This window comes from Betta splendens, chromosome 1, assembly GCF_900634795.4.
Source record: "Betta splendens chromosome 1, fBetSpl5.4, whole genome shotgun sequence".
NCBI classification, from domain to species: domain Eukaryota; kingdom Metazoa; phylum Chordata; class Actinopteri; order Anabantiformes; family Osphronemidae; genus Betta; species Betta splendens.
Window position 1 is genome coordinate 2,236,920 of NC_040881.3, and position 14,973 is coordinate 2,251,892.

The 14,973-nt window shown below is 44.8% G+C and overlaps 3 protein-coding genes across 6 annotated transcripts; 1 reads left to right on the forward strand and 2 right to left on the reverse strand.

Moving 5' to 3' along the window:
- Window positions 1-1,153: 1,153 nt before the first annotated feature.
- On the reverse strand, window positions 1,154-9,953 carry LOC114861204 (GTP-binding protein 1-like). 3 transcript variants are annotated; one of them, XM_029160214.3, is made up of 15 exons: window positions 9,833-9,953; window positions 9,326-9,516; window positions 8,854-8,965; window positions 7,388-7,568; window positions 6,536-6,719; window positions 6,116-6,280; window positions 5,905-6,028; window positions 5,454-5,568; window positions 5,003-5,147; window positions 4,610-4,792; window positions 4,148-4,283; window positions 3,885-4,063; window positions 3,622-3,759; window positions 3,174-3,224; window positions 1,154-2,651 (listed from the first exon to the last, which is right to left on the reverse strand). In XM_029160214.3, exons 2-15 carry the CDS (start codon window positions 9,512-9,514, stop codon window positions 2,538-2,540), a joined length of 2,016 nt encoding a protein of 671 aa, XP_029016047.1. In that variant the 5' UTR covers window positions 9,515-9,516; window positions 9,833-9,953; the 3' UTR covers window positions 1,154-2,537. The 3 variants fall into 3 exon arrangements, with proteins under 3 accessions (XP_029016047.1, XP_029016048.1, XP_055363136.1); XM_029160215.3 differs by lacking the exon at window positions 9,833-9,953 and having other exon boundaries at window positions 9,326-9,793; XM_055507161.1 differs by lacking the exons at window positions 3,174-3,224; window positions 9,833-9,953 and having other exon boundaries at window positions 9,326-9,790.
- Window positions 9,954-10,618: 665 nt separating this feature from the next.
- On the forward strand, window positions 10,619-12,948 carry lgals2b (lectin, galactoside-binding, soluble, 2b). 2 transcript variants are annotated; one of them, XM_029160604.3, is made up of 4 exons: window positions 10,619-10,703; window positions 11,710-11,783; window positions 11,914-12,073; window positions 12,669-12,948. In XM_029160604.3, the coding sequence occupies exons 1-4, from the start codon at window positions 10,701-10,703 to the stop codon at window positions 12,813-12,815; spliced, it is 384 nt and encodes a 127-aa protein (XP_029016437.1). In that variant the 5' UTR covers window positions 10,619-10,700; the 3' UTR covers window positions 12,816-12,948. The 2 variants fall into 2 exon arrangements, with proteins under 2 accessions (XP_029016437.1, XP_055363137.1); XM_055507162.1 differs by lacking the exon at window positions 10,619-10,703 and adding an exon at window positions 11,196-11,225.
- A 150-nt stretch (window positions 12,949-13,098) lies between these two features.
- uts2r4 (urotensin-2 receptor 4) lies at window positions 13,099-14,618 on the reverse strand. Its single transcript, XM_029160443.2, has one exon. It carries the CDS (start codon window positions 14,616-14,618, stop codon window positions 13,572-13,574), a length of 1,047 nt encoding a protein of 348 aa, XP_029016276.1. The 3' UTR covers window positions 13,099-13,571.
- Window positions 14,619-14,973: the final 355 nt, after the last annotated feature.

Here is a 14,973-nt window from a genome sequence, read left to right on the forward strand (position 1 = left end):
TCACTGATCACAAGCTCCGCATCAACGCCCTTTCCCATTTTCATTTTAATGCGTCTGTGTGAACACCGCTCTGGGGTTCACAGGGAAACGCTGCAGCCGTTCGACAGACGACCGCATTAAGGCCTGAGGTGTTTGAAAATAATTATGACTGGAGGCTGGCTTTTTCTGAACTATTGAACAAATTTGATTGAAAGCCCTTTGCATCAGAAGCCGCCCGCTGTGCAATGTATTCTACAGCCATAAATGCTGTGTGTGTGTATAAAGCAATTTCTACTTCCTGCTGGTGATTATTCACCTGCCAACCAATGTGCTTCCATTCGGAGGAAAAGACTAATAAGCACAAATCACCTCAGACATGCAGAAATGCTGTGTGTAGGTAATAAATCTGCATTTTTTGCAGAAAGACTGGGGCCAAACGTGATTTATTACATTTCACCAACAATAGCAGAGGCCACTCTATCATAAATTAAACAACATGCTGATCAGCTGTGCGGCTCCTCCAGCACCTCTTTAACTTTGTGAGTCTGGAGAAGCTTGTGATGGAGCCGTTTCCTGCCCTGCTGACTTGCTAGGGGCCAGTGAAGGGTGAGGCTCTGGGGCCTGACAGCTGCAGAGGGGTCCAGGATCAGCACCTACAGCAGTAGGGAGAGTAACTAATAGCTACTGATTATTATTAATGCGTGGGGTTGGGACAGAGCAGCCTATACGAGGAGCTGCTGAACAGCAGGTTGCAACTCTCTGGCCCCTTTGGCCACTTGCTGGAGCAGCAACGTCCAACAGGAAGCTGGCTCTGCTGAGGGCATCGGCGCAGCCCTCGGAAATGGAAGAGACTTTTTGGCTTTAAAATGAATACTTCACTGATAATAAGCCTAATGGATACTTAACCATTAAATAGGTCGCTCTCTTCCTGTTGTATAATTAAACTAGTCCATCATCACAAAGAGCCAGCGAATGAATTAAAGAATCAGTTTGTGAGTGGCTTTGATCTCTATTTTATCAGCCTTTAAATGTTGTGATTGTATGTTATTGCATTTGAGTATGTTTATATGTAGTACTAGTAGTAGCGTAATCTGGAAAATTCACCAAATGCCTCCTTTCACCTGGTTCTTTTGTTGACAGAAATAATTGACATGTAAAACAAGGAAGCGCCTCATTTTTCTTGAACACCTTTATTTAAAAGGATTTACAACACAAACTGGCACCACTTAATTTAAATGGCATCTTTTCTACCCTGAGCTCTGCTGCACACATTCTGTACAAACACACAAAAATACACCTATGCACCGAAGGTCAAATTGGAGCAAAGGAGGGATGAGCTCAGTGTGAGGATGAACATGAACACTCAACAAGGTGTAACTGAAGTGACTCCCACTCAGACAGTCAGACCTGTGGGTAACAAGCAAGTCAGCACCTTCGAGCTGAAAACCAGAAACGCTCTCCCATCTGAACAAATAAGAAGCTGACAATCCCACTGGTTTAGCACTGGTTGTAGCCACATGTTCACTGAGCTGAGGTGTAAGTTGATTCTTCTGCTGGTTGGACCTTTTACTAAAACTTCATCCATATTTGATAGTAGCTGGTGTGTAAACGCCAGGTTCAGGACAGCAGGTGTGAGTAGTCGACCTCGACTTTTGGCATTTAATGTGTGAAACGTTTTTGTATTTGAGCCATTAAATCATTACATGAGTAATATTTGACACTGCAAGAAAACAGCTGCGCTGGAACCTGATCGGCTCCAGGTGACATCATTTCAGGGAGTTGTACAATTTTAACATTATGCAGCCTTATGAAAAAGAGAGGGACAACTCAAACGTCTTCTCTCTGGACTGCACGAATTTAATCGGGTAGAAATTTTAACTCTTAGAAAAGATGAAATACAAAAGCTATAAAACGACCACATCAGATTCATCACAAAGCACCGTCTCTCTCTTTCTAAACTGGATCTTGCGCTTCGTCTTCGTCTGGAAGAGTAAACTGATCCATTAGTATAATGGATCAGGCTGATACCAGACGCCTCTCAGTTCAATACCACACAAGGTGCTTTGTTCAAAGAAACTTTCTGAACTTGTTACTATAATCTGCTTTCTTTAAAAACAGACGTGAAAAGTAGGTAAACTGTGGCCCTGGTGCCATTTTAACTAGTTGCATCCATTCAGTTAAGTGGAGGAACACGGGATGTTACAGCATGAGAATGACTGTGACTATGGGGACCGTCAGAGGAAGAAAAAGCAACCGATGCCTTCGCTGGCTGAAAAAACCCATCAAGTTCTGAAGAACTACAAACAAACAAACAAACATGACCCAACTCCACCAAAGCCTTCGCTTTAAAAAAAAGAAACATCTTTTGGAATTGAGCCTAGTAAATAAACTTAACAGCAATAAAAGCCAAACTATGTAAAATGTTCACACCCATGATTGAAACTTGCCACTTCATTTTGTGCTGAATTGTGCGTTTGTCCGTCAGTTTGTACACAACCAGTGTCACGCAGTCACTTTTTCTCCCCGTGACGACAGACGTGAAGAGATGAGGCAGTGCTTTAGCTCGAGCCCGCTGCTCCCGCAGACACCGCAGCGGTGACGGCCGCAGGGCTCAGGCCTTTCCCTCGGTGTCTCTGACCGCCTCTCCTGCGTCCTCCGCTCCCGGCCTTGAGCTGCAGACGAGGTCAGCGACAGAAGGCAGAGGATGGTGGGAACAAAGATTAGAAACGCTGAAAGGAAACGGTGCAGACAATGGATTCTAAGGAAATACCGGAAAAAAGACACGTTCCCTTCCAGTTGTTTTCATATGAAAAATAAAATTTTAGGAAACTTCTGAGTCACTGCAGGGCTTTAATCCTAAAGAGCTGTACTTTACGTTTTCACTATTAAATTCCACTAACAACTACATTAATTAGATTAGACTTTGCCTTGACGTTATTTCAGCAATATGGACTAAAATACATTTTTTCCTTGTAAGTGACTACACAGACATCGTTTTTAAATCAAAACACACTGTGTGGCTGCTTTAGCAATTAAGTGCTTAATTGCTAAAAAGGGGCGCTGCTTGGCAGTCAGCACTAAAACACTTTAACAAGCAGCTTCCAGAGGAAAACAAAGCAGAACGCATGCTCACGGGTTCAGACCACATCCAAGCTTTGGAGCCCCACTGTGACTCCCTCTGTCTAAGTCTTTACCTTGTTTTCAGTGTTGACATCTTTACACAGAGCCTCCTCGTCTGCCACTGTCTAACGCAGCATGCGAAGGCAGGGAGAGAGAGCAGCAGAGAAGTACAGAGTTAAAGTTGAAGCTGAGCATGAAGAGCAGACAAAGGCGACGAGTGAGGAGAGGGAAAAACAGCCATGAGGTAGGAGGGTAAAACCATACAGGACGTTCAATTTAACAGGAATTAGCACAGAGAGAGGAAAGAGTGAAAGAAAACATTTAAAAAAAAAAAAAAGAGTCAGAGCAAAGAGAAAGACGAGCATCAAGCATTTTCTGTTTGGGGCTTTTCTTGCATCAACCTTTCAAACTGCAGCAGACGCAAAACGGGTTTATATCTACTGTGAATTATTTTTATTGTTCTTGTTCCACAGAGGTTTTACTTTCTGTAACCATTCTGAACGACCGCTTGCACTGACTCACTGGTAGCTGCGCTGCGCTGGGGCTGGGCGGCCGTCCGGCCTCCTCGTTGGCTGCTGGCCCGTCTTTGCTAGTTTTCTTATGGGCCTGTGTTTTGGACTGCTGCGTCTTGGCTGCCTGGGTGTTCACTGATTGGAGAAGCTGGAATCAGAAACACACACACTGTATTAGTTCAAACTGTTATTTATGACTTGGCGATGACTAAACCCCAGGGTCATATGAATAAACCATCACATGGATTCTGACTTGGACTTCGGCTCCAGTACCTTGGTGATGGTGCCCACAGCTTTCGTGCGTCCTTCCCTAAACACCAGCTTCTGGTCACAGTGCAAGTACTCTGGGGTCTTGATGAATCGGAAGTGGACCGTGGCCTTGTCCCCGGTCCTTAGACAGTCTTTATTCATTGTCAGGATGGTGGCAGTCTGCCTGATGCTGCCACAGTGGACTGGTGTGACAAAGAACGATGCATTGAGTCGAGGCAGAACAGTGCAGCTGACAAATGAAATCCTAAGGACCAGATCTCACTAACCCATGGCCTGGTATCTCGGCGATATCGTAGTTGGGTGGTGTAAGACCAGAATCTCAGCCTCAAACTCCCAGATGGCCTGTGGCATCAGCTTTGGCGAGACCATCACCATTCCTTTCCTTATGGAGGATCGTTTAATCTGAGGAATGGAGAGAACGGAGAAAGCATTAAAGACAGAACCCAAGCTTCCTCCTATGTACGGATTTGCACACATTAGAAACTGATTATAAAGTTAGGAAGCTAATTCTTATGCACATTACAACCCAAAGTTTCTGAATAATAACCCTTTAGATCTCCTGGGAAAACTTACTTTGTGCCTTTGTAATGGAAAACATTACATTGCATTATACAGCCTAACTGTCAGAGCTCCCGCCTTACAGGACGAACTCCAATAACCCTTGGTTAAGGCCACAGTACAGCAGCTCTTTCTCTCTATAGTTTTTTTTTTTTTAACTTCACACAAACCTTTTTGAGGGCAAACGATGCCGTCTGGCCACCGCGCACTTCTCTGACAGGCATTCTCTTCCGGTGGATGGACTTAACCGCAATGGGGATGAAGGTGCCGAGCGGGTCCGGGCCCAAGAGCAGCGTGTCGTTGAGTCGTATCATTCCACGTAACGTGGTTCCTGAAACTACTGTGCCCACGCCCTGCAGAGAGGACAGCAGGGGAACCAGAGTCACAAAAACGCTAAGAGGACCATCGCGTTAAGACATTTCTGGAGTTACAAAAAACAAAACAAAACAGTGAACGGTGAAGCCAGGTCCTCGTCAGCCTCATCAACAATGCATTGATTCAATTCAGGGGTTTACTTAAATGTATTCATTAGAATAACTGAAACTGAATGTTCTATTACACACCGGTACTGAGTATGTGTCATCAATCTGGAACTCTGCAGGTTCATCGTTGCTAAAGGTTGTTCTAGAGGAAAGGAGGTTGAGGAACATCTTCAACAGATCCATGTTCTCACCAGTCACATTTGAGATCTGGAAAATTGGACACATCCTGTAGAAAAACAGAAAAGGCACTGTGTTTATAAAGATACAGATTAAGTTAGGAGGCATCACTCTGTCAAACGTCGATCAGTGATTTACATGCGTCTAAGTAACAAGGTCATAGTTATCTTTGTATAGAACGCTCATTTTCCATTTACCATCACATACACAGAAATTCGATTTGGCTGGAAAAGGCTGATTTCTCCCTCTCTACTACTCACAGCAGAGAGCAGCAGCGGAATGAAAGCAGAGCCGCTGCCTTGTGTTAAAATCAGGGCCATTCAAAATGTGAAACTGTTTATTCCTCTGCTTTTACCTCTCTGAGCAGAAGTTGGAGGCTGTGACGACCACGTCGTCCTTGTTCTGAACCAACACTGGGATTTTCCGGCAGCCTGGTGACTTTAATAACCTCTGTAATAATTTAAGCGTCTCTACAGGCAAACACACAAAAGAGCTGCATGAGTCACCCTCGACTAGAACTATCACTATATCAGAGAACACACTAAACTAAACAGACTAAACCATAAACTACCAGAGGAAAGGCCAGGTCTTTGTTAATATCCCACTTTGATCATGTTTTAATCAATGTTTTCTAAACTGCTCCCATTTGCTCTGTTAATTATTCCTTAATTTCACACGTGAGATACAGCTCAATAACACACTTCACTCTGGGTTCAACATTATAAGAACAATACGAGACTGGTTGGTAATACTGGAATCTAACACTTAAAGCTTACGATTACATAAGCAGTGTCATGTGTCCTTACCTTGCAGGACGTTGGCTGGACACATGTCTATCTTTGTGACCACTACAAACACAGGCACATTTAAGGCCAGCGCCAGACCTAGATGCTCTTTGGTCATGCCAACAATGCCAGCATTGCTGCCAACCTGAGGGGAAAAGGTACAGATGGTCGGGAGAGGCAGATGATGGTGCACTTTACTAAGCATCTAAGCTGCAGGACGTGAACGTCTCACCATAAGCATGCAGAAATCAGGAAGGTGTCCGGTCATGCCGAACACCGTGGTCTTCAGGTACTTCTCGTGTCCTGCCAGGTCAATAAAGGTGATGACCTTTGAGGACTTTTCGCAGATCTTGGTCCAGTCTAGGCCTCCGCCGTGGCTGTCTGGCTTGTTCACCACCTAAAAGGAACAGCAGTAGACAATAAAGCAAAACTTAATCATGAAAGATCAGAAAGAAGCATGAGAGAACAGAAGTAACTCATTTTTTTGTCTCACGTGGTTGAATCAATGCAGCCATAATCATTAAACACATCCTTAATAATCTGAGGTCTGCATTTTAAAACCGACTTCCTTCCTATCAGAGCTCATTAGAGCCTCACTCAGTCTACAGCTGCAGAGGTTGCATCACATCCTCGTGGACTGGTGAAATCTTACCTGGCCCTCCTGATCAAAGCCGAGGATGTCATTCCCTACACTGCTGGTCCTGCCGCTCTCCATTTCATGTTTGTGCCTGAAGAGCTTCTGGCGAGCAAAGCCTCTGCCATTGTCCAGCTCACCGTGGGTTAAAACCCCCAGCAGGGTGCTCTTTCCTGCGTCCACATTTCCTACTACTGCCACCCTGTAGGTGCGATGAAGGAGAGACAAAGTGTGAAACTACACACAGTGCTGCAAGGAAGTAGATCAACATCTTTCTTGTCTGTAACTGTTTTAATTAACCCTGTCTATTGTTATTGGCTGGTTTTCTCTTTTCCAAGAAAGAAAAGTCAAATAAAATTCAGCGAATAACCCAATTCCAACACAGCCATTCTGTAATAAATAATGTGCTGCTGACACGCTGGGCTGTAGAAAATTATTCAGTTCCTTCTTATCCATCATGCATTTATGCTGATTTTGATTTATACCAGACATATAGACCTATTTCTACATACAGTATGTTATGAATGCGTAGCTTGCGAAAGCAATATAGCGTAATAAAATTTAAATTTGTATGTGCTGATTGTGCACGTAAGCACGATCAACGTGACTTTGAATAATAGCAGAGATAAAGTTATAACATTAATAATTTAGCAATTTCCGATTTTAAAAAATGGAAAAGATTTGCATGATATAAAAATATACAAAGGCCTAAGTGTATTGACGCTGACAGAAACGACAAATGGACTCCTGAACTGGCATCGATAGCTGGCTTTTCATGTCCCCTTCCAGTAGTGAATCACTGGATTTGAAGCAAAAGCACCATAGACTAGCTCATTCAACTGAGGGGGAGCACAATTTTTTTATTTGTACCTGACTTCCAGGAAATCCTGTTCGCCCACACAGCGACGAATCAGGTAGTCCCGAATCTGTCCACCTGTGTCCGTCCTCTCTCTCAGCAGGATTAGGTCGGCTTCGATCTGCTCACAAAGCGAGCGCACCGTGGCCACAGATGCCTCCATGTCCTTCTCATCCAGGCCATAATCACCTCCATCTACATGAGAGCAGAAGCAGAGGAAGAACAAATAAGAGACACCAATCCCTGATTGACTATTCGCATATGTGAATGTCTGCTTTTGAGTGTCTTACAGTACAATTAACACATTCTTCACTTGCATGTCTGGCATGCAATGGTTTATTCAAAGCCTCTTCTTAACGATGATAGTAAGATGACATAACAGGGTGGGAACCAGGAGAACCAATTATATAGTGAAGTCAGAGTTTGCAGAACTCATTTAGAAAGAGTAAACATGCAGGTTTTTGGTAGAGGTATTTTACTATACTGTATCCAGACTGTAAAAAAATGAACAGTACTGTTGATCCTCAAATCTAACTCAAATGAGGCTCATAGAATCACGTTAGAAAATACTATACAAAGACATATTTTTTAACAAAACCAACAAAGGCACATGTTGGTTAAATAATGCACATGTGCTTCTGTCAAATATAGAACAATTAGCCACATAAGTATATCACTCTACCAACTAAATAACTAGAAAATCTAGACAGAGCAAAAATAACAACCAGCCAAATGTGTAAGTCAGCCCACTGTTGGTCTAACCAGTTAGACAGCTGTCAGCACTGACATGGGCTGGTAGTTAGTGACACCCTCACATGCCACCACGTGCATCACACGGGTGGTGGCAAAAATCTCTGGTGGTCGACAAAAAAGCTGCAAAATGTGTGCAGAGCAAGAAAACTGAGTAGCAGAAAAAGGAGCTGACTGAATCAAGTCACTGAAAGTGAACTCAGCAGGTCTCCACAGCGCTTTTGTAGATTTTTCCTCCCTCAATTGGAACTTTCAGTTCATTTTGACAAAACCAATCGGCAGCTAGAAAACAGAAAGTCTTTGGTGCCATCTATTGGAAAGGTTCACTATACACACAACAAATGATTATATGCAAGAAATAATCCATTCCCTGTCCAAAGAAAGCTCAGCCAAGTAGTGCTGGGTAGACGTTTCACAAGCCTAAACAAGCAAAGACGGACAAGGCTGGACTTGACAGCAATCACAAGGTCAAACGGTCCATAGAAACCAGAATCGAAAACAAACTGCGGACACATTAGCCTTTACAGTCGTGTCATCCTGCACACCTCCACCTTTCTTTAAGTCACGGCTGAGTCAGTTCAACACGACATTTAACACTCAAATATCTCAAATAAAAGCCTTTTTTATAGAGTACAGATGCAGATTGTTTTTAAATGAACTGCTCTGTGCTGGACAATGTGAATGTTCGGGGAAACCTTTACGTTCAAGTTTGGGGAATCAGCTGACTTACCTGAGCCCATTCCAACCACATAGATGGTCTCTCCGCAGCCTTCGTCTATCCGCTCCCGTAAATGTCGCAGTAGGGAATCATACTGTTCCCCTGTCGGACTGACTAGAACCAGCTGACGGAGAAAAGAGCGTCTTTAAGTCACCACAAACAATCACAAATCAAAGCTTTTATTGAAAATACTTTCAGCAATGTTTTGTCATATGATCCAATGTACAAACTTCTCATGAATATACAGGTAACAATAGCTTTTACTGACTTCAGCCTTATCTCATCTCTGTATACCGTTCGGTGGGTTAGTGGCAGCTGGATGCAGTTAGACCGGCAGTGCAACATACGTGTCACTGTCTGCCGTTCTGCACAGCTTTGCGTCCACGCGTCATCCAGTAAAGTTACTACGGCGCACAGATCTACTCAGAAGAAACGTCGGCTCGACTGCAAAACACTTTTCATTGTCATTTCCAGAGCGGCCTACCTTGTTGCTCAAGTCTAGATGATCCGCGGAGTCACCGTTGGTGTCCTCGCCGTCGTCGAAGCCCTCTTCGCCGCACGGATCCTCGACACAGCCTCGGTCCGGTGCAAACATACACGCAGGCACGATGGACTCTGCTGCTGCTATTGCACCCGGACAAACTGCTGGTTCTGTCGCCGATAACGACGCCATTTCTGGAGGGCGAAGAAAGGCGCAAAATGCAGCAGAAAAATAAATAAAAAATATTAATAAAACTTCTCTCCTTTTTTTGGTGGCACTAGCTAAACTTTAGCAGCTACAGAAAGTTGGGTTGATTTTCACAGCCGGCGAGCTAATGCTAACCAACACCGAACTTGCCGAATATTAAACACCAATAAAAGTGGTAGTTTTTATAACTTCACAGAGCCATGACATGACATCTACATGTCACGTGGTTAAAATCATGAAAACGGTTTTAAAACAAGCAATTTCTCAACAAAATACGACATAAAATGAAGGAATAACATTTACCATAGGTCGCTACCCTACAAGCTAACTTAATTGTTTATTCGTGTCAGATTCTTCTTCGTCTTTATTTATTGTTGCAGCTCAACGCAGCGACAGAGCTCTGCACCGCCACCTACTGTTCCGGAGCGTTATCGCACGATCACAGGGTTTATGCTAATTCAGTTAAATCCCAATAACTGGTGAACCCACTGTTATTAAAAACATTCAAAAAGCGGAAAAGTATAGCAACGGCATGATTTTATAAAGCCTTAGCCAGTTTTGATGGGCCTTTCATAAATCTAATCTGTCTCACAAAGGGTTGTAAATAAATAAGTTTTTATAAATGCATGATGTTTTTAGGTTAATGTAAACGCAGACACTCTTCACAGCTTGTTGTTGCTGTCTTGTTGATATTGTCTCAGTGAATGTGATAATTTTCACAACATGGAGAGTCTGTAAAACCTATAATGCACCTTGTTTTATTAAAAAAAACGTTTTTATTGGATTTGCTTAGTGGTGGTCAAAGGTGAAATTGAACTTGAAATAAATATCAATCAAATACTTGCTAATGAACAAAGGCCAAAGGTCACAATGACCAAAGCACACTTTAACGACACAATACAAAATTTCTCTACACACAGTCACAGAAGGTGCGTGGTCCCTTTTTTGTAATTACAGTCTGTGAATGTTATTCTAAAGGCAGGAAGGTTGAGCCAACGTCACACAGTATAAAGAGTTACGCTGACTTCATGGAAGGGCAAGTGGTCATAGTCTTTTTCACAGCTAGTTCCTGTTGGCTGCTTCCTGCCCCCAGCATCACCGCTGTTATAAAAACCAGTCACCTGCCGAAGGATCTTCCTCACTCGACGTAGAACCCACTGCAGCAGCCAAGATGGTAAGTGGTGTAATCAGCTTGACCTATAGCATTTCTTCATTGTCTTAGTACCATGGTTGTACAATTCTTATGCTATTTAAAACACTAAAGTCAGTGTATGCTTAGTCTGTGTGCTCTCAACTTTAATACAGTACATTATATTTAGCAAATCATCATGATAAATACTGTATCAAATATGTGAATACTGTATTTCTTGCTGTTAAAATATTCAAAGACACATTTGCACATTGCATATTTAACTTTGGGTAGTAGTAAGGACTCATTGGCTCTGATGCATAGGGTTTTGTAAAAGTCATTACAGATGAACTAGGATTCACAGTTAGAATTGCAAAGGCTCGGCCGCATCATCAGCATTTGTGAGGTGCAGTTTACAGTTTTGCAGAGAATGTGCTAGAAGCAGAACCCAACTATAACATGCTCCTACTCAGAGCTGATCCCATGTTTAAAGTTTATCTCATGTGTGTCACAGGTTGAGTTACGTTTGGGTGTGGTCCTGATAAATCCATCATGGCAGGTCCCTGTGTAGGTCTTTTATGGTTTTACTGCTCATATGTAACGTGCAGAGGCCAACGAACAAATAAAACACCTTCCTGTCGCAGTACTTTTACAACCACGGTTCCACAGTTCCACCCTGGTTGATCATCAACAGCTGAGATAAGAACATCTAATGTATCTTCAGAGTCTATTACACACACAATAAATTAGATTTGTTTTTGTAGTAAATTAGTGTACAGGTCTGTTTCATGTGAAGGTGCTCTGCTTTTAGTGTAAGGGTGAAAATGAGACCCAATGCACAGATTCAGCCAAGAGTCAATACTTAACTATCCCTGAAGAAACTGGTCGATATGAAGACACCCGCCTACTTCTTAGTACCGTTTTTTTGATATCAGGATTAAAATGGAAAAGTCTTCAAAGAATCTCTACGAATGCATTTTATTTGGACAGATGTGGTTTATCTGTGCATCCATCCAGATCAGTCTCCATTCTTTGTTATTTCCATTTGCAGCTTGTTAAAGACATGACATTCAAGGAGGGGCATGAGTTCAAGATCCGAGTCAGGCCCAATCACGGCTGTAACAGGTAAGAACTCATGAGAACCAACTGTCAAGTGAAGCAGTGACGCAGATTAAGCTTTCAGATACCGACGCAAAGAGGAAACCGTTCACTGTTCCTGCTTTCTCTGTGACCTCTGTTTCGGCATCTGTTGCAGCTTTGCCATCAACATCGGTCATGACTCTGAGAACATCGCGCTGCACTTCAACCCTCGCTTTGATTCTGGCTCCATAATCTGCAACTCGCTGTCTGGGGGAAACTGGGGCTCCGAGCAGGTCGATGGACTGCTGCCCTTCTCCCCTGGGGAGGAATGCAAGGTCTGTCCGTTGGTGAACAGAACTAGAACGAATCTACTGACGAAATAAAACACAGATGCAAAATACAGAGTTTTATAACATAAATGTCAAACAGAAAAAGGCTTGAAAGTCCAATGACCTTTAGTGATGAGTGAGTCTGATAAACATATAATTTACTGTTTATGATCAACTTTAAAGTGAAGCTATACCTTTACACCTATACACACATAGGACAATCTTCATAATACACAGCAATAAAATGTTCAAACACAGAGTAGAACAGAAGAGTTCCCATCTCAGAGCTGGTGGGTTCATTTAGCAGCTAAGATAAGATAAGGATTGGATAATGTACCAGTTTCCAGACTGGCGCCAGAGCGACTTCAGAGTGATAACGGCTCACACACAGATCACTTACATTTGAAGACATTTGAAGACTATGTCTTTCACTAGAATGAGGTTATTAGTGCCTTTTTATGCTACAATACAGTTATTTCAACCAACAGGTTTATAGGCTCATAAAAGTCACAGTGGAATAGAAGCAGAAGCCAATCGTTATCTTACCTGGAATGCGCTAAAAACAACACCTTGCCTCTTTTTATCTCTCTCCGTGTTACAGTTTTACATCAACTTCAACCTCGAGCAGTTTTACATCAAGCTTCCCGATGGCTCCATGATGAACTTCCCCAATCGTCTGGGAGACGTCAAGTACAAGTTCTTTGACGTCAGCGGAGATGCAAGAATTGTCGGCATCAAGATTAAATAGAGATCAACCTGTTTTTGACCCTTGACCTTCACCCTTTTTGCAGATTATTGCAGAAATAGTGTGTTTTACTTTACTGAGCCCATATTTTTATTTGCTGACAATATGGAAAAATAACAATAAAAAATAAATTTAGGTGTCGAGCTTCTGTTGTAATAAGACACATTAGCCTGCAGAGGGCGTAACAGCACATTAAACGTTCCTGTGCCATTAGATCAGGTTTGCTAATGGACATCACTCACTCTCTGACACACACATACAGGACAATCCTCAAATATCAGCAAACAAATCTTAAACATATTAACTTCATATTTATGCAAAAATAACACAACATATCTAGAAGTGTTGCTTTAGGTGCCATTGATATAATGTTTTAAGATGTTGGCAATTAATCCTTGAATTAAAAAAGGGGGCTACAAATGAGAATACAATCATGATATCTACTGCAGAGTAAAGGTAGAGGTTGTGAGTGACTGGACGGGATTATACATCATGTGTGATGAAGCTCATTTCTGCAGAGGCAATTAACAGGAGGGTTCAAAGAGCTGAGGCCTGAGTGTGAGGAATGTGGCCCGATGCAGCTACATTCCCTGGAGGTAGATGAACCACATGTGTGGGTCAACGGTACAAAAACAGACAAAAGTAAACATGTGCATTCACAATAAAGAATATGTGATCCCAAACTATCCGTCTCACAGTCAGATTTCACCTGTAAAACGTGTGTTTTCAGGTCTGTGCAGAAGTCAGATCGTATGGTCCTTAGAGCTCGTCTGGCCGTGTGCTCGCAGCTGATCCAGGGTCAGTCCTGCTCGAGCCCACAGTCTGGCCCTTCTGGGCCAAGTAGTCTTTGTAGTTTCGGGTCAGCAGCGTGTAAAGGAACGGATTGATGCAGCTGTTCCCGTAGGTCAGACACGTGACGAAGAAGTTCACGTAGTTATGGGCGGCTGCAGACAGACCTTTGAGGGCTTCTGGAGAGAAGAGTTTGGCCAGCTGCCAGCCCCAGAACGGCAGGAAACACGCCCAGTAGGCCACCACGATGCTGAACACCATGGACACCACCCTCTGCTTGAGTCCGCGCCGTCGGGCCGAGCCACTGCTGCCTCCCAGGCTCGACTGGGCCGCCCAGAACCGCCGGGCCAGGCCCGCGTACAGCCCCACGATGATCAGCCCGGGCACCAGGACACTGGACAAGAACACGATGGCGATGTAGGCCTTAAAGGCCTCGGGGGTCCATGTGGGGAAGCAGATGCTCCTGACCAACCCGGCCGCCGTGGGCCTGCGCTCCCTGAGCTGGATCATCACCATCATGGGCAGCGTCAGCACAAAGGCCAAAGCCCACACGACGCCCGCGGTGAGCCGCTGGCTGCGGAAGGAGGACCTGTGGGCGCCGAAGGGCCGCGCCACCGCCCGGTAGCGCTCCAGGCTCATGGCCACCAGGATGAAGACGCTGGCGTGCATGGTGAGCAGGTCCAGGCTCAGCAGGATGCGGCAGCCGGCCTCCCCGAACAGCCAGTCGTGGGCAAAGTAGGTGCAGACCACGAAGGGGATGGTGGAGAGGTAGAGCAGGTCGGCCAGGGCCAGGTTGACTATGTACACGTACATGGAGCCGGTGCGGCGCAGCGCGGCCGAGCGCGTCACCACCAGCGTGTACGTGTTGCCCGCCATGCCGGCGGCGCACATGACGGCCAGCGTGGCGCCGAGCAGCGCGGTCGCCCACACGCCGCCGCCGCCGCCGCCGTCCGCGGGCCGCGGGCTGAGCCCCAGTCCCAGCGGGGGGGCGGGCGTGGCGTTGGCGCTGCAGTTCATGGTGGAGTCCGGCTGCAGCTCAGAGGCGCGGCTGCAGGTCGACCTGTGTGAAGGCGAGGCTTCGCCCTGGGCTCTGCCTCTCAGGCCAAACGCGGCCTCAACCACGACTCCTCCAGTGCTTCCTCCGGACACGCTTCCTTCTTCTGCGCTTGTCTTGACCGTCGCAGGTTGGATGAGCAGCTGGGACGCATTCGACTTGAATCCATGCCGTCTTCTGTCCCAACAATCCAACCGTCGCTGCAGCTGCTCCAAACCTCTGTGCCTCCGTATTTTACCCTGGATCGTCAGTGAGCATCTGTCCCCCACCCTGAACAAAGGCCTGGAGGGTCTGCGGTCTGTGGTATTTCCCCTCCCC